Source organism: Emydura macquarii, unplaced genomic scaffold (genome assembly GCF_026122565.2).
Source record: "Emydura macquarii macquarii isolate MOO-44397 ecotype Brisbane River unplaced genomic scaffold, CSIRO-AGI_Emac_v2 contig_1146, whole genome shotgun sequence".
NCBI classification, from domain to species: domain Eukaryota; kingdom Metazoa; phylum Chordata; order Testudines; family Chelidae; genus Emydura; species Emydura macquarii.
The window spans coordinates 11,662,514-11,681,029 of NW_027131283.1; the positions used below are offsets into that span (position 1 = coordinate 11,662,514).

Here is an 18,516-nt window from a genome sequence, read left to right on the forward strand (position 1 = left end):
AGACCACTCATAATTGGTGGAAAGACCTATTCTAGCCAGGAATCTCCACAGTTGCCTACTAGCAGTACATGATACATCCATTAGTAATTATGTTTGTTGTGCAGTTGATTCGTATTGTATATTTTGTATCATTAGTAGTTTGGGTAAAGAAAAGAATGACCAACATCAGAGTGTAGCACTATTGTTTACCCTTGGAGCATTGAAGTTCAATAATGGCAAGGGTTTGGTTAACGGACACCAGATTGGGAAAAATGCTATTCAGGCTTCTGCGTATTAAGTGCTAGCAAGGGTTGAGCTGGGCTCATGTCGAGGTATGATGGGCCGTTGCACCATCCCCATCGAGGAGGGGGACCATAACCTGAAACCTCTCTGAGAAGCCTGACTAGTCAAAAATCTGTAAAGATTGGCTTAGTGTTGTTTGGTTGTCAGAGTTTAAGTTGACCTCTGAGCGAACTCCTGTAGCCCAATGGTGCCATGTGCAGCATTCAGCGTGTCGGGTGCAGAAGTCTAACGTACCGTGCACAAAATTTGTACTGTTATGTGCAGCACTAGTTGCGGGTGGTGCGTAAAATGGCAGGAAAGTAGATTAGAAATATCCTGCTCAACCAAGTACTTGTGCTGTCTGTCAAAGTGGCAGGCTGTGCGCGCATCCTGTTTATTGTTCCTGTCATTGGAGTGAAGACTGAAGAAAGAAGTTAGACTTACCTGACAACTGGAGTTCGTGATATCCATTTGAATCCCAGTTCCTGTTCCTGGTGTGTGTGTGTTCCCCATCTCTGATCTTGTTCTCATTCATCATCATGGTTCCTCTGGTGTTGGTCCCTGTCCGTGAGTGTAACCCCAGTATTTGTTAGCCCATGGTTATTATGTGGGATTAGGCTTCAAGCCAAAGTACTTAAATATTGTTGGTTCTATTATGCTTTGTAAATAAACCCTTTCCTATTCAATCTTAAATCTTGTCTGGATTCTCTGGACGAGCAGTTGATAGATGCTGTAGGCTTTGGGATGAACTGAAGGGTCCAGCTAAAATATAATTTTAAGCTGTTTGAATTACCTTGGGTTTCTTGGCCCATTGGCATGGGTCTGGGGTTTGAGGTTTTGGTCTCAACCAACCCTCGGGACTTCTGGTAACATTCCCACTATGACTTTATGATTTGCATCTCTGAACTCTTTCAGAGTCTCCCTGGTCACTTCTTTCAAATGACAGGCCTTCACCTGCACTCCCCTCAGAATAGAACCCTGTGGTTCACCCCACTTCTAGCCAGGATCAGCAGGCTATTGTATCCCCTATTTACCCACTGTATTTAGCTCCTGCAGCTCCAACTGGGTTTGGCCCCTACTGTGATATCCTCTCCAGAAGCTGTGACCAGCTATAAATGCAGGGACAGGAAACAGCTTGTTCAATGATTACTAAATAATGTATTTATCCATAGGACCATTACAAGCAAAGAGATGAGCGTTAAAGTAACAAAAGCTAAAAGTATCTCAATGTGGCATTTCCTTCTCAGTTTCAGTAGATTTTGCTTAACCCAGGCACCCCTTATCCCCTCACCATTAGGTGTTTCATACAGACTGCCCCCCCTACAACTGCTGCCTGCTGCTCAGAGCCCAGGTTGCCTTACTATCCATTACAAGTTCCTTTGTCTGCTCTGGCACCCTGAACCTGGTCCAAACTGGTTTTTGGCCCCGGGGGGGGGGGGGGGGGGGTTTGGCCTTCCAAGGTGTAGGCTCTCTGCTTTGTCTTTTAATTACTGGTGAAAGGGTGATGATTAAAGGTGTTATTCTGCTCTTTCTTTCCATGTGCCTGTTAGCCTGGTGGAATTTACCCCCTGTGATCACATAACCCCAATCACAACAGCAAATAAACATGGACATATAATGTTCATAAATATAATCAAGATAGCTCCCAGGATCCTCCCAGACTTAGAAATATACCATTACTACGCTTTGGGGTGTGGGTGAGGATGAATGAAGGGATATTATTAAAAGTCCTTTCCAGGACCGAAAGCCATAAGAAGTCTTTTGCATTTGCAGAACTGAAGAAAACATAATTAAAAGAAGCCCCAAAGGGACAATGATGAAAATAAAGAACTTAGTCGAGGCAGGTTATTATTATTATTCCATATAAATATAACAGTAGCACACAGAAAAGCAAGTTAAGATAGAAACCCCATTGCTAGGTACTGCGCAAATATATAATAGAAAGAAGTCCATGCTGCAAAGAGCTTATAGTCTATGGCCCCATTCCCAAAAGCATTTACATATAAACGTGCTTAACTTCACTCCAGGCACAACAGCATGCCAGGCTAGCAGATATAAGAAAGACTCACTTTTTTCCAAAATGGAATCTCTCAGGACTGGACTATAGGATGCTATAATAGAAATTGCTCAGAAGCATAATTTTAAAGATATTCTCCAGGTTGAATAATTAAACACCTAAACGCTCCCTCTGAGGCTAAACTAAAAGAAAGAATCAACACAATAATCTAAACAAGAATTAATGCTCAGGGGTAATGAAAACAAATAAAAATTAAATTAAGTTCCTCCAGAAGAAAGCAAACCTTAAGGTATTTCCCTGCAAAAACATGAATTCAATTAACTTCCTTTTGTAGAACATATAAAAATTAAAGATTTTTAAGGGTTTCATCACCAGAATTTCCCACTTGAGGCCTCAACTTTTAAAGTATTATTTAAAGTATTATTATTTGACACTCTTGTTTACTCTCTTTTTATTTTCTCTTAGGTTCCTAGTACAATTTTATGTGCTTTGAAATGAATAATATATAATAGGAGACCATGAGATGTGCTGGAAGTAGCCAGTGGAGGAGAGAGGAGTGTCAGTACAATGAGAAATAAAATAGAAATAATACTTTGCATCTTAAAAAAAAAAACCTTCCTCCCAAGAATTTCAAATTTATTTGTAAGTATTAATGAACACATGCTCAAAACTTGCAAACACTTACACACATGCTATAAGTACTCACATGGGTAGTCCCGTGTGACTTCACAGTCCATTCACTTTGATTCCATTTAAATGGACGCCTAACTACCTTAGGCTCCTTTAAAAGCCCTAGACTAAATTCACTGGTCAAAGATGGAGTTTTAAATAAAGGACTCCTAAAGATCAAGGGATATTTATCTTAAGCTCACTGAATGAATAAACTTTAAATGGTCAAATTATAATGACATTGAGATCCAACATCAAATGCAAGAACTTATTGCGAATATAGGGAAAATTACCTTTCCAGTTATATAGAGCACAACTTGTAAAGTCTAAGGGGCTGAAAGCATAATCATTCATCTGGAATTACAGGTTCAATATAAAATTATTGGAACTTACTCTATAGAGGAAAGGACAAGCAAATCTTTCTGTGAGAGCTATGCTGTGCCATAAAAAGCATTATGTACCATATGAACTGATAGGCTGAAACTTTTCTCTGGCAGGATAAGTGCTATATGAGTTTAATCATATTAACCAAAGGCTTAAATGTCACACACTCAGAAGAGTAATTAGTATCTATAATCAAAGAGAGAACTGCAGTCTAACAAATTAGGGCCCTGATCCTCCAAGGAGCTTCATGTGGATGGACCTTTGTATCTGTGTAGAACTCATTGTGTGATTGAGGCCTAAGACCAGAAGTTACACCGAGGGAACATTGTTCCCATAGCTAACATTTTTATATAAACAAATGAATTTAATTTCATATAGAGAGGCCACAAATAAAAGGGAACCCTTTTGGCAAAAATGTCCCATTTGAGCCCTGTACAAACTCAGGACCCATCTCAGAAGAACAGACCACATGGTGAGATAAAATTTCAAGACCTAACATAAGGAGAAATAAACTTTGGGGAAAGAGAAGTTCTGAGTTGTCAGCTAAGACTAAGGAACTGCTTCGAGGATTGCCTATTACCAGGTTAATGATGTGAATTCTGATAACCCAGGTGAATAATCTGCAGCCGACTTTTTACCTCTCGCATTACTGAAAATGGACTTCCACCACCTAGACCATGCCCTAGAGATACATTTTCCTTGTTTCTAATTCACTCACAGTTCCATATACCTGAAGTTTTAACTTGTTGAATTCATTTTTTCCTTTTGTTCTTAAATATCACAACAACTAAGGTTAAGATCCTGTCACGGGTATTTTTAGTAAAAGTCAGGGACAGATCACAGGCAATAAACAAAAATTCAGAAAAGCCCATGACCTGTCCCTGACTTTTACTAAACATACCCTGGGGATGGGAGACAAACAGAGCACTCCTGCAGCAGGGGCTCGACCGTTGCTGCTCCAAACCCAGGAGGGCAGACCCAACCTTGGCCTCCGCTCAGGTGGGCCTGGGGCTGGCCACAGGTCAGCTATTTGGCAACCAAGAGCTAGTCGCCGATCAGCTGTTCGGGAGCTCCAGGGATGGCCACTGATCTGCTGTTCCGACAGTCACTGCTCCACGGCCCCAGGGCTGGCCGCCGATCAGCTGTTTTAGCAGCTACTGCTCTGGTAGCCCTGGGACTAACAGCTGCTCCAGACCTGCCCCAGAAGAAGTCCCGGAAAGTCACAGAATCCATGACCTCTGTGACAGAATTGTATCCTTAACAATAACCAACTTTTAAAAATCTAATGAAATAAAAGACTCAAGTGCTTTGTTTTATATTCTGCAAGTACATGTATTTACCCTTTCTATAGTCATACAATAACTCGTGAGACCTAGGGATATCAAGGAATATATATTTTTGATATGCAATTGTTCCAATATTGCAGTGTGATGAATCTGCTTCTTGGTAAGGTTTTACTATGGACTTGTGTACACAGAAGAGTTACACTGGTATGAGGTAAGTTATGAATTTAAATTGGTATAATTTGTACAGCACTGGAAACAGTTTAATATAACCTGGAAAATGCTATTCTTATTCTGAAATAAGAATGTCTACACAGGGATTAATACCAGTATAACTATAGTGGTTTAGCTGTACTTGTGCAATTACACTGATGTAACTTCCAGTGTAGACAAGCCCTGACATGAGCAGCAGTTGTATGATGAGGTTTGGGATGAAACAGGTACTGTGAGTGAAATCTTGGCCCACAAAGTCAATGGTGTTTTGCCATTGATTGCAATGATAGGATTTGACACTGTATCTTTGGTAAGAAACTTTGGGAGGAAGGATGGTATTGTGGTTAAGTCATAAGACTGGGACAGTCGAACTCTATCTTGACACTTGTCACATTTCCTGTGTGACCTTGAGCAAACTACTTTACTTCTCTTTACTCGTGTTCCACTTCTGTTAACTGGGGTTAATAATACTTACCTACTTCACAAGGTGGTTGAAGGCTAGGTATATTAACATTTCTGAAGCATGCTGAAATCCATTGATGGAGGGAGTTATAATGTATTCCAAGGTAATATTATGTACTCCCATGAAAAGACTGTCTCTTCCACTCCATTATCTAAGCAACTCAAATTGCACTGGGCCTCCAACAGTTTCCTCTTCCTGAACACTAGATATAGTTTCCTCAAACTCTCTAGTCCATGTAGTCCAAAATATCTAGGACTTACAAGCTTATTTTATTGTTGAAATTTGGTTTTTAAAGTCAGCATGTTAGTCAGGGCTTACAAAAACCAAACCAAAACTCTGATTTAGTGCTAATGTGCAAAGTTCTTCTCACTCACTTGCTTAGGCCAAGTAACATTTTTTGACTTGCAAATAAAATATAACTAGTCTTTGTTCAGATCCTCAATCATTGTGGTAAAGGACAAGCTAAGCTTGTATCTGGGCTGGTAAATTTTCATAGCAGTATATTTTAATATACCTTTATATTATATCCTATTGCACTTATTTCAAAATGTCTTTGCTTAACTGCAGAATACAATGGAACCAAAATTATTCTTTTTCCTGTGCATGGCTTTGCAATATCGTCAGTTAAAAACAAAAAAATATTTTCTGGCCATTCAGAACTCTTCATTTGGGCCCTGTTTTTGCAAACATTCCCTCACATGCATAACACTTAGAGCTATAAGGAGGATGGAAATTCCATTTCACAAAGGATTTAGAGTTTGCAATCTGGCTTTATTCCAAATCGGAACAAACCTTTGTTTATATATAATACAAAACAATTTTTAAAAAAGTCATTTCAAAATGAAAAATCAAAATGTTTCATTCCAAAAATGTTCAAATGGAAGGTTTCAACTTTGTCTGAATTTTTTATTCTGGTTTTTCTCCAAAACAAAATTTCAGTGAAATCAACATGATTTTGTGAAGTGTTTTGATTTTGATGGAACTGTATTCCCACACAGAAAGTGGTCTTGTCAAAGTTTTTCCAACCAGCTCTAGTAACTTACATATACATAAAGTGAAGTATGTCCATAACTCTTTGCAGGATCAAGGCTGTAGAAATTCTGATTATTCTGTGGTACTTAAAATATTAATTTTTGTTTTTTAATCTCATTTTTCATTGTTTTTGCCAGCACTTAAGCACATCAATGTCAGTTACTAATAGGATTAGAAAAACCCAGGGTGCCATGATCCAAGCCACTAAATGAACATACTGTATAAACAACCCTGAACAAGCAAAAAATGAATGACCTTTTCTGTTTATTATTTCTATAGAGTATTAAACATTGATTCAGACACTTTCTTTGTATTTCTTTTCCCATCCAAAGTGGTAACTCTTGCTCTGATTTTTGAAATCTTCTGGTCATAAGCAAAGAAATGTTACCAAGGTGAATGGAGAGGATATGTATAAAGTATTGTCATCAACAAGCACTAAAAAAATCACTAGTCAGGCCTCAGAAAATCAGGACTGGGTTCAGTGTTCAAGCATAAAAAGAGAGTCAAAACTGTGCAACTTTCAGGCTTTCCTTCTTCCTCCACATATGCTTTCTCTCTCCAGTGCTTCTGGACAAAAGGGTTCTCTAAATACCTATACATAATATACTAGCCTCTGTTGGGAAGCTATGTACTGTAACATCCCTTTTGTCACATTTACTGGAAACAGTAAAAGTAGACATTAATATCATAACCTGCTTACATATATAACATTCTATTATAATGCCATCATCATATAATTCAACACCAACTTCTTATAAAAATATTAGCTAACTCTTATTGTGCTTGGCTACTAAGGTAATTTCCTCTAGGTTTAGGAGAGTTGTTCTTTCATGCTTTGTTATTGTACAAAGTCTTGTGTATACCCTGTGGGAAGTATGATGTTGGAGCATGTGTGAGTCTTTCTTATGATGATTGGCACTTGATTCTTTGGATGGGGTGATGTTTTGAGAGTCTGTTCTGATATCAGTTGCTGGTCAGCCTGTACATATTCAATGTCCTGCTGATGAAGAGTCCATGGTCTATTTCACCATCCTCCACCTCTGTGTTTTTGTCTTGTATTCGTAGGGAAAATGTAGTTTTGCAGTTTTGGTGAAATATGTATTTATTCACTGCTAAGTTATAGGAACAAAGATTTATCTGTTCCATGTATGTAGCATGTTGCATGATTTGTCCTAGGAAATAGTTTAATCTTGACTTAAAAATCATGAGATTTTTTAAAACGAATAAAGCTTGGCTCACTTTATTTGCCTTCTGGTTTCTGAATGTTTGAGGTTGCATTTAGATGCCAGTTTCAAGCCTTTGCCTGCAACTGTCAGCACTAGAAGCTTCCTTTAAAATAAAATAAAATAAAATAAAAAAATAAAAAGCTCAGATTCTCATCTAACCCCATGACTCCAGCAGCTGGGGCTTTAATAATAATAATAAAAAAAGCAACCACTGAATGTTGCAAGATTCATGCTAAAAATCACAGGCCTTAGCAACACTATTATTCAGTCTCGGTTCTGGACCAGTACTGTTTGGGGTGAGGAGTACCTTTCACTACCTGGGAGCAGGAAGACCATCACCCGGGATGGAGCAGAAGATTAAACTCTCCCGCACAGTGCAGTACTAGCCAGGCGGCTAGTGGGCCTCACCTTAATGGCAAGCGGTCTCTAATCTCCAATTAGCGCCTGGGACCTCACGCCCCTTTGTAAAGTCCCCATGAGCCCCACCCTCCTTCTCTGAGCGGCGGGGGGCCAGGCCGGGTGGGTCTCCACCTGCATGGCCAGGAGCAGGTGAGAGCCCCAGAGAAGAGGGAGGGGGGCGGGGAAAGGCGCAGCCGGAGCGGGTGCTGTCGGGGCAGCCGCGGCCTGCCCGGCAGCAGCGAGCGAGACCCGCAGGAAGCCGCCGCCGCTTCCTTTCCCCGCGCCGGGAGCTGCTGCTGCCGCTGCCTGTGCAAGAATGAGCCGGCCCTTCTGCCTGGCCGAGTGCGAGGCCGTCGGTTTCGATCTGGACCACACGCTGTGCCGCTACAACCTGCCGCAGAGCGCCCGGGTGAGTGCCGGGGGCCGGCCTCCAGCTGCCGGAGCAGGGCGGCGGAGCGAGCCCTCACTCCGCTCTACTGCAGCCGTTCTCAGCTTCCCTGCCGCCGGCGTCACTTCGCTTGTCAGCCTGCGGCAAGCCCGCTCGGCCCCCCGCGACCGGGGAACCTGCCTGGGACCCTCCTCGGCCCGCCCAACCCGGGCACGGGCGAGAGCTGTGGGGGGCCCGACTGACTCAAAAACCAGAGCGCTCCGAGGCGGTCGTGGGTCGGGGCCGGGCTTCCCTGAGCCAGCCCAGCCGCGTTCAGCGTAGTTGCGGCTACTTCTCTCTATAAATGGGGTAGAGAAGGGAGGCCCGCCCATTCATTCTTCTGCAGAACTTCCCGCTCACACAGCTGGCTGCAAAAATCCACATACTCTGGGTGTCCTGGAAGCTGGCAGAGTGGCTCGGGATGCTGAAGACATCTGCAGAAATCAACAGAATAATAGCTTCTATGAGAAGAGCCCTAAGGAGAAAAGGGGCATCTATTTGGTTCAGTGCTTTATTAGTGAGGAATTAAGATGGATTTTTAAATATTGCAGCATTTCACATTAAAACTACTGGTCCATCCTGGCAATCGCCCTGCATTTTAAATTGTGACCAGCTAAGCGAAAATTAGACCGTCTACTGGTAAAGTGAAGGGATATGTTCTGAAGGCGTAGTAGTGACCCATCAGTAGGTAGATTGTGCTTTGGGACCATGTTTAGATTAAATTTGCCATATGTATGTAGTTTATACTGTTTTGAAAACTTTAAACTACCTATTTTGGGCCCTGTCTTGTTCTAAGTCAATGGAAATTTTTTGCCCAAGCAAGAGAATGGAATCAGGCCTATGCTAAAAAGTTAGGTAGACTCAGCTATGTTGTTCAGGGATGTGAAAAATCCACACCCTAAGCAAAGTAGTTAATTTGACCCAACCCCTGGTGTAAACAGTGGTAGGTTAACAGAAGAATTTTTCTGCCTCTTGGGGAGGTGAATTACCTATAGCAACAGGAGAACTCTTCCCAGGGTAGATAACTTCTGCATTGAAGTGCTACAGCAGCACAGCTGCAGCATTTCAAGTGTAGACAGATCCTCAGTCTTAGGGTCTTCTGCCGGGCCAATGTTGGATGTTTTAGGTCTTGTAGCTGTAACAGAGCTGAACAATATATACTCATAGGGCTGGATTTTTATATATGTTGAATGCGACTGCAGCTCCTGTTGAAGGAAGTGAGAGTTGTAAGTGCTTCACATCTTTGAAATCTAGGAATTACTTATCTGCTTATTTATTGGTGAATTCTTAGGGCTTAAAATAAAATGTTTAGCATCTCAGCATGCCACATTTTTTAGATTTTAGCTTCAAAAGCCATTGTTCTTGCTTACTGGGAGGGGTGGGTGGGTGGGAGGAGCTATTTATTTTCATCTGTGTGTCACATTGCCTCAACTCACAAAAATGTTTTGAGAGTGAGTGATATGTGCTGGAAACACTTGTTGCAAAACTCAGGGCTTATCTACACTACAAAATTAGGTTGACAGGTTTGGTCGACCTACAGCCACTGCAGTAATTAAATCAGTTGGTGGTGCCCAAACTACCTTCCTTCTGCCGGTGGTGTGGGTTCTCACCAGGAGCACTTACACTGACTGAAGTGGGGCATTGTGGGGCACTGGTAGTCATACAGGGCTCACTGCTGGAGTCTCTCCCCAGTATCCCCTCCACCCCTGCATAGGGGCTGACTGCAGGAGGGTTAGCCAGCCCTGGGGCTCAATTTCACAGCAGGAAGCCTACCAGCAGAAAAATTAACAATCTTGTCAGTTTCGTGGCTGCTATTATTTCATATTTCCTCTCCAGGCCTGTCAGCCTGGCCAGGCTCCTAGCTGGAGGCCTCTGCCCCGCCCTGGGGCTGACAGCCTGAGGTCATTACATCAGCCTAACTCTGTAGCATAGACTAGCCTTAATCTAGGATGGCCACCTCTTGGCTTCTAACATGTGCCCCACACAGGTCACCTTGATGCTTTCCCATGTTCTTTCACCGACTCTTGTTTCTCCAGTAAATATCAGCTGGCTGCAGGTTTACATTCTAGATGTTATGCAAGGCTTGCATATGCCCAGTCCTCTTTCCTTATCTCTCTTCCTTCCACCTATAATGTCTGTATTGTTTCCTATTTCATCTACAAAATGTTTCAGGATGAGTTTCAGTAATTAACATTTGTGATGACTCCTGTTGTTACTGGTAAGCCAGCTATGATAGCTACAGTTCATTACATTCTGATTTAGAAATATCCAGTCCTTCAAGCAGTTATTGCTTCTGGCTTCAGTTTTATACTGGCACTTTTTTATTAAAACTGAAAAAACATTCTTGTGAAATAATTGACCATTATTGCTATTATCCCTGCTGGAAATTAATGCAATGTTTGCCTGTGTGACACATGAACCAAGGAGATTGCTTCAATGTGTACCAATATTAAAATTTCTGTCTTATCCTGTGTAGCACATCTTATGGAGGCAAAGCTCTGAACCCATGTAAATCTGTGCCTGATTAACCTCTGCTGACTAGGATAAAGAAGTGTGAATAGTACTATTTAAATGACATGAGAATCTTTTTAAGTATTGGTTAGGTACAAAAAAGTTGGCAAGAACTAACTAGGGTTACAGCTCTTCCTGCTACCCTGGCCTTTCAACTCTTGAAGTGAATAGCTTCTGAATAACTATGGCGAAAATCTATGCCAGGATGGGCTAGTAGTTTTAATGTGAAATACTGTAATGTTTAAAAATTCATCTTAATTCCTCACTAATAAAGCATTGAACCAAATAGTTTTTATGAGAAGAGCCCTAAGGAGAAAAGGGGCATCTATTAGTCTGTTGATTTTTATATTACTTTTTAAATAAACAAAACAGTACCTTATTATCTAAAATCAGAACTTTCTGCAAAACTTCCCTTGCAATTATGTTTTAAAAATAGTTGGCCATGGTTCTAGACTCTGGCACTAGGAGTATCATAGGCACCAATACAGCCATATGTTTCAGTCTTAAAGTTTTCTAGGCTTATTGAAATGTAGGTCTGGAAGGAACCTTGTAAGGCCATGAAGTTCATTCTTCCCCCACTCAGGCAGTATTAAATATACATAGACTATTCCAAACTGGTGTTTGTCTAACCTGTTCTTAAAACTCTCTAGTGATGGGGATTCCTCAGCCTTGCTTTGTAATTTATTCCAATACTTAATTATTCTGTATGGTTAGAAAGCTTTTCCTAAGATCTAACCTAAATCTTCCTTGCTGCAAACTAAGCCCATTACTTTTTGTCCTTCCCTTTGTGGACATGAAAGACAATTGATCACCATCCTCTTTATAACAGCCCTTAATATATCTAAAAACTATCAGGTACCCCCCTTGACCCTCTCTTTAGACCAGAGTGTGGTACATGAGCTTGCTGGAAGAGGTGTGATATATCAGGATGGTCTGTCCTCTTTGAAGGATAGTGGGGTCTGGGTCCAGCCAGCTCCTCTTCCATTACATGCCCCCTGTAAGGAAACGGGTATTAAAGGAAGCAGCTGACTACCAGAAGAAGGTAGCTACTTCCTTAACACAATACACTCCTCGCTCCATCCCCCTCCACCCCCTGCCTGTTAGGTGATTTCCAGGAAGATTAAGAAGGAGAAGGTGGACAGCCTGAACAGCAGAATGGCAGAGGAGCATTGAGTCAAACCGGAGGAGAGACTGGGGGGCTGCGAAAGCCTGATTGAATCACAGTCCAGCCCCAAAGAGGGCTGGGGGGCCAGGAACTGAGAGGGTGAAATCTAAGGTATGTCTACACTGCAATTAAAAACCTGCGGATGGCCCATGCCAGGTGACTCTGGCTAAGGGGCTGTTTAACTGCAGCGTAGCTGTTTGGGCTGAGGCTGGAGTTCCAGCTTTAGGACCCTGTGAGGTGGGAAGGTCCCAGAGCTTGAGCTGCAGCCCCAGTCTGAGCATCTACACTGCAGTTAAACAGCCCCTTGACCCGAACCCCATGAGCCTGATTCAGCGGCACAGGCCAGCCAGAGGGTTTCGGTTGCAATGTAGACATACCCAATAAGTTGTGCTCTTCCTACATTTCTGTCCATTTTACTTATTGGACTGCTTGTGTGGGTGAGGTAAGTCTCTCTTACTTGAGGTGATAAAGCTTTTTCTTTTCCTCATTTGCAGCTTATATACGATAGTTTTGCCCGCTACCTGGTAACTGAGAAGGGTTATGATAAAGAATTGCTGACTGTAACTCCAGAAAGCTGGGATTTTTGGTAAGTGCTTTTTAAAAAAACATCTTGCTTCCTTGCTGCCACAATTTTTATGGGACTGGGAAAATAATTTGTCTGATTGAAGAGACAGTCTCATGATTGTGAGACCCATCAAAGAACCTATCCTAAATTCTTAAATCACACTTTTTAAAAAATCAAATGATATTGAAACAGTCTTCCAAAATAAGAAATGGCAGAAGTGGTTGAAATTTGCTTAACTTCAAGCTTTCAAAATATTTTTGTCAACTGTTTTTTTTTTTTTTTTTTTTTTTTTCCAATTAGAATTCCCTCTTCTGGAAAATGTTGAGGTTCTTTAACCAGCTCTAATAAATTCCTAGCACTTACATATAGATTTGCATTCACAGATCCCGAAGTATTTTATAAAGGTTGGTTAATATCATTATCCTCATTTTATGGTGAGGTGAAACTAAATTGCATAGAAGTTAAGTGACTTTCTTGCATGCTGGAATGAGTTGTTTTGTCAGTGTCATCACATGAGCATGTCATAAATTCCTTCCGCTGTAACATTTTTCATTTATGAACAGGCAAGATATTGACTTCTATAAAAACCTTGTTCTCTGAGCATTATATTTGCCATTTCAAACCCATTCCATTCCGAAGATGGTAGTGTACTAGGGATGTGCATATTGGTGAATCAGAACAATAGCTAATACAGTAATTTCATTTTAGGCCTAAAAGCCTTTATAGTGTCTTCAGTGTGACCTTTTTTTTTTTTTTTTTAAATACAATCCTATTTTAGCTAAAATTCTGTTTAGTTGGTTTATTCATCTACAGGGTTAGCAATTGGAGTGAAACATCTATATTTGGAATGGGATTGTCATCCCGGAAGTTAAAGAGAGGTCCCAATTTGATAGTCTGGCAACTTTTTAGATGCTAAAACCAAATCTCAAATTACTTTCATATACTGAAACATCACAATATGAATATACAAATATCGTCTATAAGAGAGGGCTGGGTTTGTTGGGCCCCCAGTACAATTTCAACATATACTCTACAAGCAGTGTATTTATACCAAACTGGTACTTCTCATGCCTTACAAGTCATCTGAGGCATAAAGATATCTGGTACGACCACATGCCGTGGCCTCAATTATGTAATCTGTTTGGTGAAGGCTGATCCCTGCACCTTCATGGAGACCAGCTGGCGTCAGTGGGGCTTTGTGTAGACACGGGTCAACCTCATGGAGTGGGGCCATCAGGAGAAGGGCCTTTGTTTGTGTGTGTGTTACCTTGCATAGTTCTAACATATAATATATAATCAAGGCTCAGAACTCATTGCAGCCCTCACCTGGATCATTCCATCATTGCGCTGGGTTTCGGATGATAAAGCTTGAAAATATGACTGTTCGGTTTTTAAAAAAAAACTTCTATAACACCATTCTATCTGTTAGGCTCTAAAAATCCCAGAGTTCATTCTGTGTGACTGCAGTTATTTGTCCCGTCTCACTGGAATTATAGGTGTTTTCCATTCCTTGCTTCTCCAAGCAATGTAAATCATTACTCCATTTTTTAACTTAATTATGTGACCCCCTCCCCCAATTTATTCAAGTATGTCTGAAATGTTTCAAATAAATGAGGTTGCACTGCAGTTTCACCTTTGTATTAAACAACAATTAATGTTTGGGTTGATAGGACTTATTAAAAACTGGCTAAAATGCACACACCCTGGCTGTAGAAACTTAGGCCCTGCTCCTTGGAACACTTACAGTAAGTGTATTCCTGTGAGTAATGCCACAGAACTTGGAATAATCCTGGCCTCAGTGAGATCAGTAGGAGTGTTGCTATTGACTTCAGTGTGGCTAGGATTTCACCTCATATGTTTACTTTCATATATAAAGTTATTTACATTTGGAAGACCAGGGCCTCTCTTCTTTTGGGTGGCAAAGTTGCATCTCATAGAACTGCATTTCATTTGGACAATCTGATAATCAAGCATGTATCAGTCAGATATAATTTCCTCTCATCTAATGACTACTTTTCTTATTTCTTTTTTTAAATAAAATGAATTTTAGCTGTAAAGGCTTGGCATTGGATCTGGAAGATGGAAACTTCCTTAAGCTTGCTGGAGATGGAACAATTTTGAGGTAATGCTGATTAATTTTATTGCTAGAAAGATAAAAAGTATTTTTTTAAAGGCCAGCATTTGATAATTAGGACAGCTATTAAATATTTAGAACACTAATCACCATATGTATTTATTTTTTACATTTGAAGCTAAGTGCAACAGGCGTAACTTTGTGCACAATCTGTTTTAAATGTATATATGTAACTTTTTGGTGACCTGTTCATTTTATAAATAGTGGCACAATAAATGTTGCTTTTAGTTGCTTGTTTGGACAGTTCTCTCTTTCTTAATAACTGCTTAATGCTTTTGGTACTTTTCCTTCATGATTTTCATGATATTAGTTGATGCTGTCTCTGGAAATTGATATAGTACTTGTTTTTCCACACTGGACTTTTAGAGTGGGTACAGTTTTGAAACTAATTTTGCTTTGTTCACCAGCTGTTTCAAGCTATTGTATTCATAAGCCCTGATCCCATACTTAACTTTTTTGCACTGGAAATATTGTCATTCACTTCAATAAGACTAATCACAGTGCACAAAGTGAAGTGCATGCTTATTTCTTTGCAGGAGTGTGACCTAAAAAACAATAGCATTAGGTAGCTGGTAGACAAAGACATTTGTCAAGATTAGCAATACAAGACATAGGAAAGTTTGTAAATTGAGGTGGCAAAAAATAAAAATGTTGCAAAATTCTACTGCTTTCCAAATTCAAAATTCTGAAATTTGCAAAATTTCTGCCAGCTCTACTTATAATTTATGTAAACGGTGAAAATACCAAAAATAACTTTAATTGCAAATTTGAGAGCTGTGTGAATATCTACAAATAAGGTATCTTATTTAATGGTAAGCTCTCTACTCACATGCACACACGCACACAAAGTAATAGAATTCAGATAATTTAAAGTTTAAGACGGATACTATAAGAACATAAAAATGGCCATACTGGGTCAGATCAATGGTCATCTAGCCCAGTATCCTTTCTTCTGACAGTGGCCAATGCCAGATGCTTCAGAGGGAATCAACAGAATGATCAATTTTGAGTGATCCATCCCCTGTCTCTGGTCCCAGCTTTTAGCAATTGGAGGTTTAGGGACACTCGAAGCATGGAGTTGTGTCCCTGATCATCTTGGCTAATACCATTGATGGACCTATCCTCCAAGGAATTATCTAATTCTTTTTTGAACCCAGATATATTTTTGGCCTTTACAACATCCCCTGGCAATGAGTTCCACAGGTTGACTGTGTGTGTTGTGCGAAGTACTTCCTTCTGTTTGTTTTTAAACCTGCTGCCTATTCATTTCATTGGGTGACCCCCTAGTTCTTGTGTTATGTGAAGGGATAAATAACACTTCCCTGTTCTTTCTCCACACCATTCATGATTGATATATCCCTTGCTCCATTGTGCCTAAATAGTTCAGTGCCTGAGGAGTGTATGCTAAATAAGTGAAGGGAGGAATTTAAGTCGTGATTTTTAGTAAAAGTCAAGACAAAGACATTTTAAAAAAGACTGTCATACGGGAGCATGGTTCTTCTGGCACTATGGGGAGAGAATAAGCCTGGAGATGCTAGGAAAGACATAGGAATGTTTGAGATTACAACAAAAAGAAGTGATTTTTTTTCTGAGTGCACCTGAGCTTCTCTAGGGGGAAAAAATGAGGTTTTTCATAAGTTGATAATCAGAACAAATGTTTTACATACAACTGATGATGATCAGAAACTGATTGTAAAGAAGCAGTACTCCTGCAATGAACTCTATGTGGGTATAGGGACCTTCCCGTGAAGAGCTCTTAACTGGATCAGTGTCCACAATGGCAAAGCACACAGTTCTGTCCAGAAAAAAAAATGCTCACATGCTGCAGAAGGAAGAAATTACATATTTTTTTTCACAGATATGTTAATTGGACACACACATACAGGTTCTTGGCATTCCTGAAAATAATTTGACTGGATCTATTATATGTGGATATCTTCTATGTTTGAAATTAATATAAAATATTGTTCTTTTGACCAAGGGCTACAGGAGTATTCAGTGCAGATAAGAACTCTTACAAGGAAAAGACTAGTGGTTACAATATTGGTTTTGAGGGGCGTACTACTTGCTGCAAAATATACTGATGCTGATGGCAGAAAAATATAAAGTTTCCCAGATCTTATTACTTTTAGTCAGACCAGAGGAAGATAATTTGTACCATTAAAGAAAATTTCCCTAGATGGAAGGGTAGAATTGGTGATCTTATTTCCAGCAAAACACTATTGATTTATCAGAGAAATTCTATGTCTTCTGGGTCATGAGAGGATCAAGCCTGTCATTCAAGAGACATCTCCCCTTTCCCCAAGAATAAATTACTGAGTGGAGAGGAAATGGGAAAGGGATCAATCACATAGTCCAGCTCAATGTTTGATTATTTATTACACACTTTTGTGCACTGTAAGAAATTTGAATGATTTGAATATTTTAACCTCTAACACAATATATCAATTAGGGCAAGCCATGGTACAAAGAGTATGACTCCTGAGGAGATCTTGGAAACTTATGGAAGGAGGGAATGGAAACACTTTAAAACATTCAGTGGAATGGTCTCCCGCTCAGGTAAATATCTATTTATCTATCTAATATATATTTCTTTACCTTAGATTTCATGATCTTGGAGTCTGTTTTAGATACTGCAATACTTGCTGCTGTTACACAGTTTTTCCTTTAAACACTTAAAAGATTTTTAAATTAGGACAATGTAGGGGACTGGGTGTGTTGGGGATTGGTAAAGGGATATGTAGCGTTTCATCTTCAATTCTCAGGCTCCTACTGAATCCTTGTCAGCAATGAACAGAAGTTGTTAAGATTGACTGCTGTTGGCCCCATGTGAAACAAGTTGGTGGTCTTAGTCTAGTTTTCGTTGTAAAGCTTTGCTTTGGGATGGGTATGGTATTCCCTGGAGAAATGCCCTGAAGGTATGTCTATGCTAGAAACGTAAGTCAACCTATATTAGATCAATTTACAGCCACCGCAGCAATTACTGCTGGTAGCCCAGCTGCCCATCAGGCTCCTGGGCTCCCAGTGAGTTGCTCCCCCACTCTCTGTTCCCTGCCAGGAGTAGGATCTGGCTGCCCGGGGCATCTTGCCCCCGGGGAGCGGGGGTAGCTAAGCTCTAGCTGCCTTGCTTTCTTGTCAATTTTGCAGCTCCTCCTATTCTGTGAATAAAGAAGGGACTTTGGTCTTTACAGTCATCTATAATGTACACAGAGGTTTGATGCTTGGAAGCATTTGTTATTAACTAAAAAATAAAATAAACTTGGTCTCCTTCAGGAGCACTGATTTCAGACAAAATGTATAGGATTTTAAAATGCTTAAGTCAATAAAATATGAGGGTTTTGAGGATGAAGGCCATGAGCACATCCATCCATAGCTTTACTCCTGAGTAGTTCCATTGAAATATACAGATAACTACCCAGGTTGGATAGGCCTATGTCTGCAGGAGTGGAGTCCTGGGGTGGGAGTCTGTGCTGCTCCTCTATGAGGCACAGCCCACAACTCTCAGCCCAGAAATGTGTCTTCAAGCCACTTTTACATCTTGTATATTCTGGGCAGCTCTGAGGGCTGGAGGGGCGGGGCCCCCAGTATACTTTAGTCCCAAAGGCCTGTCTGGTTACAGCAGGCTGACCTATGGGCCACAGTGCCATCTGAAATCTCCAAAGCACTGTGTCCTACAACCCTGCCCCCAACGCACCCCTCCTGCTCCACATCAGGACTTGTGAGGATGTTGACAAAAGGCAGCCTTGTAACTCTCTGCCTCGGTTCTA

At 40.7% G+C, this 18,516-nt stretch overlaps 1 protein-coding gene across 2 annotated transcripts in view; it reads left to right on the forward strand.

Annotated features, from left to right (window-relative positions):
* The first annotated feature begins 7,698 nt into the window (after positions 1–7,698).
* The window catches only part of NT5DC1 (5'-nucleotidase domain containing 1), a 219,492-nt gene continuing 208,674 nt past the window's right edge, over positions 7,699–18,516 (forward strand). Inside the window, exons 1-4 of one of the 2 annotated variants that reach the window (XM_067546625.1) lie at positions 7,699–8,356; positions 12,545–12,636; positions 14,666–14,737; positions 17,202–17,308. In XM_067546625.1, coding sequence (XP_067402726.1) covers positions 8,264–8,356; positions 12,545–12,636; positions 14,666–14,737; positions 17,202–17,308 — 364 coding nt within the window. In that variant the 5' untranslated portion in view covers positions 7,699–8,263. The remainder of the gene's footprint in view (positions 8,357–12,544; positions 12,637–14,665; positions 14,738–17,201; positions 17,309–18,516) is intronic. The other variant, XM_067546624.1, reaches the window with a different exon arrangement.